The sequence below is a fragment of the Lipotes vexillifer genome, unplaced genomic scaffold, assembly GCF_000442215.2.
Source record: "Lipotes vexillifer unplaced genomic scaffold, Lipotes_vexillifer_v1.1 scaffold1008, whole genome shotgun sequence".
Lineage (NCBI taxonomy): Eukaryota > Metazoa > Chordata > Mammalia > Artiodactyla > Lipotidae > Lipotes > Lipotes vexillifer.
In genome coordinates this window covers 516,851-521,900 of record NW_006772616.1, presented here as the reverse complement: position 1 = coordinate 521,900, position 5,050 = coordinate 516,851, and the positions used below count along the sequence as shown (strand labels likewise).

Here is a 5,050-nt window from a genome sequence, read left to right as displayed (position 1 = left end):
CCCCCATCTTTCTCTCCCTTGCTCTGACCCTCTCTCCCCTTTTCATCTGGTGCATAAGCAGTACTCTGGACCAGTTTTGGACATGCATCATATTATTATGTTCATCCTCTGATAGTGCCAGAGCCAGACAATTCTACCTAGACCTGAGATGCTCTCTTACCTTAAGGAAGGTGCTGATCCCGCAGATCCTGGTTGCTATGTCTTTAAAATATTATCACATTTATTCCCGCCTTCTTGTGATGATCGCACATCCTATAGTCTTTAACTAAATGTTTTTATTACAGCCTCCAATGTGGCTAATTCTCATCTGATGCTTTTTTAAAATATTTAATTTCTATTATTTCCAATATCATGCTTCTATACAGAATGCAGAATGTGTGTATTTATGCACATGACCATACTAGACTTAGGTTCTTCTAAAATATTATACAGTTGGTATATTAGTAATCATTTTCCTTTTTAAATTAATTTATTTTTTAATTTTTATTTTATATTGGAGCATAGTTGATTAACAATGTTGTATGAGTTTCAGGTGTACAGCAAAGTGATTCAGTTATACATATACATGTATCTGTTCTTTTTCAAATTCTCTTCCCATTTTCTCATCTGCTTTTGAGTGTGTGAATGTGTTGTTTAATATGCTGCTTTGACAGAAAGCTATTACTCAGGTGGGATTGGTTTTCTCATAAAAGGAGAAGGTCAGAAGCTTGGCCCCTGACAGCAAAAGAGTATGGCAGAGCCAAAACAATTAAGGGGAAGCTTTTTTATATTACCCACTGGGTACATTTTATGTTGTGCTGGGCCAGAGACAGATTGTTTGAGTGCTTTCCTTAATCTTTCAGAATTTCAGTATCCAGAAGGACCTTTGGGCAAAGTGGCCTCTTTGTGCAAACGTGGTATGCGAACTCTTCTCTCATCAAGTCCATCTGGGTAATGGCGATTAGTCAGCATCAGTTTTACTTGGACCGGAAGCAAAGCAAAGTAAGTAACTAGAAGCATTTCTGTAAGGACAGTCCTGTCCCTCATTGGCTTTGTGTTCTCAAGATAAGCTTTCTCAGAAAAGATGCAAGCATATGGGTTTTTGTTCCTCGAGTTTTGTTTTTTTAAGCTTTACTACCAATTGTTTTAATTTTTTTTACGTTTAAAAAACGGGCAACGTATAACCTGATCTGAAAACTGTAAGATTTGCCAACTTTGTGGCATGCATGTATGTGTGTACACTCAGGATGTTTTAATGTTAATGATTGAACTCTACTACGAGAAAGAATCATGCCTAGTTACTAAAACGTTTTAAATGCAAAGCTGAAATCTTATATTTTTGTTCTGAAAAATATCACTTTTGTATATAAAAATTCTATATTGTCCTCTGTGTTGACATTTTTATTCCATAGTAACTGAATTGCTTTATTAATTTGAAATAGGTTTAACTGAATGAATTCCATTTCAATGTTATATTAGGCAAAAATTCCTTCGGCCAGGAGTTTAGACGATATTGCAATGGATTTGACTGAGACGGGAACACCAAGGGTCTCCAAAATGGTGACACTAGAGGCAAAAAGTCAGTTCATCATGGCAAGCAACGGCAGTTTAATCTCCTCAGGTAATATTTTTGGATTAGAGAGCGTGCAAGCGATCTTTATGTTATTTCACATATTTTTCGTTGTAAACCATTTTCAAATGTGTCTTTTAACCCATTATTTTGGGAATAAATAAGCATATGGAACCTACAATATATTGCGGTTTTGAATAAATTTTGCAATTAATTTTTAAAAGAGTATGAAGAGAAAAAAAAAGAGTATGAAGAAAGTTAAATAGTAAAGTCAGGTTGTATAATTAACAATAGATACTAAGATAGTGAGTGCCTCAGGGTAGCTTGCAAGAATATTTTCTCCCCATAAGGTTCATAAGCTTTTTCTTTCCCCAATATGTAGTTTTTGATACAAACAGTTGTCTAATTCTCCATTTAACATAAATTGAACCATGACTACAGCCTTCAAACCCACCTCACCCCCAAAGTGATTTTTGCCTAAACCCTTCCTCTGTAGAAATTTTGGATAAGATTCTCACTAAGTATACATAACTTCACTAAAAATAATTTCTCATCAAAATCCCGTTGTCAGCTTGTGAACCTGAAGCATAGAATATTCCTTTGCCTTGCTTACTTTCTAAAAGAACATTCTAAACAACTGTCTCAAGGAACATCTTACCTTCTCTCCTGCTCAGAAAAATGAATTTCTTCCTTGGGTGTGTCTGAAACACTAAGCATTTTATCATTGCTTCTAAAATGACTGAGCCAAAATGCAAAAGGCATATATTATTACCAGGCTCTGTTTGATGCCCAGAAGCATGAGAAAATGTTCTCCAGTTTCCTTTTATTATTTTCAGAAACAAGGAGAAAAGAAATAAACTATTATTAAACAGCAGGTTTGGCTTAAAAATCCCTTGTCCTTTAAAAAGGAAGGAAATGGGCTTCCTTGGTGGCGCAGTGGTTGAGAGTCTGCCTGCCGATGCAGGGGACACGGGTTCGTGCCCCGGTCCGGGAAGATCCCACATGCCGTGGAGCGGCTGGGCCCGTGAGCCATGGCCGCTGAGCCTGCACGTCTGGAGCCTGTGCTCCGCAAAGGGAGAGGCCACGACAGTGAGAGGCCCGCTTACCGTAAAAAAAAAGGAAGGAAACATGCTGTGTGTAAACCTTCTCTGCCCTCCCTCCCAATCCCCCCCAGGTTCTCAAGACTCAGAAGTCAGTGAGGAGCAAAAGAGAGAGAAAATCCTTGAACTCAAGAAGAAGGAAAAGCTGTTGCAAGAAAAACTTCTGAAAAAAGTTGAAGAGCTTAAGAAGATCTGTTTGCGGGAGGCTGTAAGTGCCTTCTGCTCTTGGGGAGCACTTCAAATCGTGTTTGACAGTTCCAGCCAGGGTCAGTGATCTCCCTCTCGGTTCTGTCCTGTTTTACAGGAGCTCACAGGCAAAATGCCAAAGGAGTATCCACTGAACATAGGTGAGAAACCTCCTCACGTCAGAAGGCGTGTAGGTACCGCATTCAAATTAGATGACAACTTGCTGCCAAGTGAAGAGGTATGAGCACCAGCTCTGAGCGTGTCTATCAACAATGAGACAGAAATGCTGTCAGTTCAGTGTGGCTGACTTGTTCCTTTGGTTTTTGAGTTACTGCTGTATGTTTTTATCTCACCAGTTAAAAGTGATCATGGAGACCAAGTTGAATTCTTTCTTTCATGCACAATCTAGTTAAAATTGAGTTCTCTCTCGTGACTTTACCCCCACCAGACAGACAGAGCACTAAGTGAACTCTAAATGTTTATAAATTGAGAAATATTATTATAAGAATTAAGACTTCCAGCACTAGAGTCTCCCACTTAAAACCAAGTAGCCTTTGGCAAATCGTTGACCCTCTGTGAAGTCTCAATTCTTGGGTTTTCTCATCAATAAAATGGGGGTAATGATTGTTCTTCCCTCTGAGGGATGCAAGGAGTATTCAGTGAGATAACACATGTAATAGCACTTGGGTATAATAAAGTTAAAATATTTGTTAAAATATTTGTAGTTCTCATCTGCATGCCATCGGACACTATGACCCTACTCGTGTTTCTTGCAGAAGTTTAGCCATCTTGGCTTTAGAAAATGATAGCAGTTTCCATTAATAATAAAGTGAGCATTGCTATTTATTGAGTGTTCACTGTATACCCAGCTCTGAGCTAAGCAATGCACATACATTATTTCCTTTAATCTTCACCATACTTTCGTAAGGTGGGTGTTATCTCCCTTTTAAAAATGAAAAACAAATCGAAGCATTAAAAATTAAGCCATATGTCCAGGGTCATGCAACCAGGAATCACCCAGAAAGAGGAATCAAACCTCAATTTATCTGTTTCTAAAGCTGTGCATGTGAATATAGCATATTCTCTGGCTATGAATCTTGGGTGAAGCATCCCTTCTTGAAAAATATGATCTTCATCCAACCAACAGAATGAATGGAAGGCCATTCCCTTCTTTGAAAAGGACAGAGAGTTAGACTATTCAGTTAAAGTAAATGGAGGAGGGAGGTCTTGTTTTCTAGGAAAGTGTTTGAGAATACCTAAGCAGTAAAACTTAGGAGGATTTTATTCTCAGAGAGCATCTGATTTGAGCACGCATGAGAAAGAGAAATTTTATTATCTAGTACATATCACAGCGACTGTGTGTGTCCCTAAAAATAAAACAGTATCATCATGTAAATGCAGGACCCTGCTTTGCAAGAACTGGAGAGCAATTTCCTAATACAGCAAAAGCTGGTTGAAGCTGCAAAGAAACTTGCCAACGAGCCAGATCTTTGTAAAACTGTGAAGAAAAAACGAAAGCAAGATTACACGGATGCAGTGAAAAAGCTTCAGGAGATTGAAAATGCAATAAATGAATACCGAATTAGATGTGGAAAGAAACCCAGCCAGAAAGCAACAGTTATCTTACCAGGTTAGTAATTAGTAAGGTTTTTTTAGAGTCACATAAGTCAGTCCTCTTGATGGAATGTACCATTTCCAGATCAGTTAATTTGGTAAGAGACAAAAGAAAGAACAGGATTAATTATGAGTTTCTTAGGATAAAAATAGTTTGGAATTTCAGTCTTACATGTATGTTAACTTGGTTTTTAGTGACCTTCTTACTATTGTAATACTATACTATTGCACTGCTTTAATTTTCAGCATGAAAGAGCTTTCATAGCAATGTTGGTTCCTAATAAGACGGATTCACCTTTAACTGGCTTGATGTCATTGCAAGAAATACATTTGAAAACACAGGATATTAAGAGAGCTGGGCCCTACCTAGTAGTTTCTCAAAGGTTTTTAATGCAGCAGACCATACATTTTCTTAAGGACCTATCCAACATCTGTGAATAGAAAAGAGCTCTTACAGTTATTGTCATTTATGGAGGCTTTTTAAAGATATGGGCATATGTTGATCTTATATTATGAAATGCAGAGGGCAGAATACAAAATTGTAACCATAACATGGTCCTGACATTGTATAATTATGTACACACAAAGACTGGTTGGGAAA

At 37.7% G+C, this 5,050-nt stretch overlaps 1 protein-coding gene across 1 annotated transcript in view; it reads left to right on the top strand.

Moving 5' to 3' along the window:
• The window catches only part of FRMD4B (FERM domain containing 4B), a 187,947-nt gene that overhangs the window by 163,309 nt on the left and 19,588 nt on the right, over nt 1-5,050 (top strand). Inside the window, exons 13-17 of the mRNA XM_007447648.1 lie at nt 843-981; nt 1,459-1,600; nt 2,724-2,857; nt 2,954-3,073; nt 4,237-4,465. Of these exons, the coding sequence (XP_007447710.1) occupies nt 843-981; nt 1,459-1,600; nt 2,724-2,857; nt 2,954-3,073; nt 4,237-4,465 (764 nt within the window). The remainder of the gene's footprint in view (nt 1-842; nt 982-1,458; nt 1,601-2,723; nt 2,858-2,953; nt 3,074-4,236; nt 4,466-5,050) is intronic.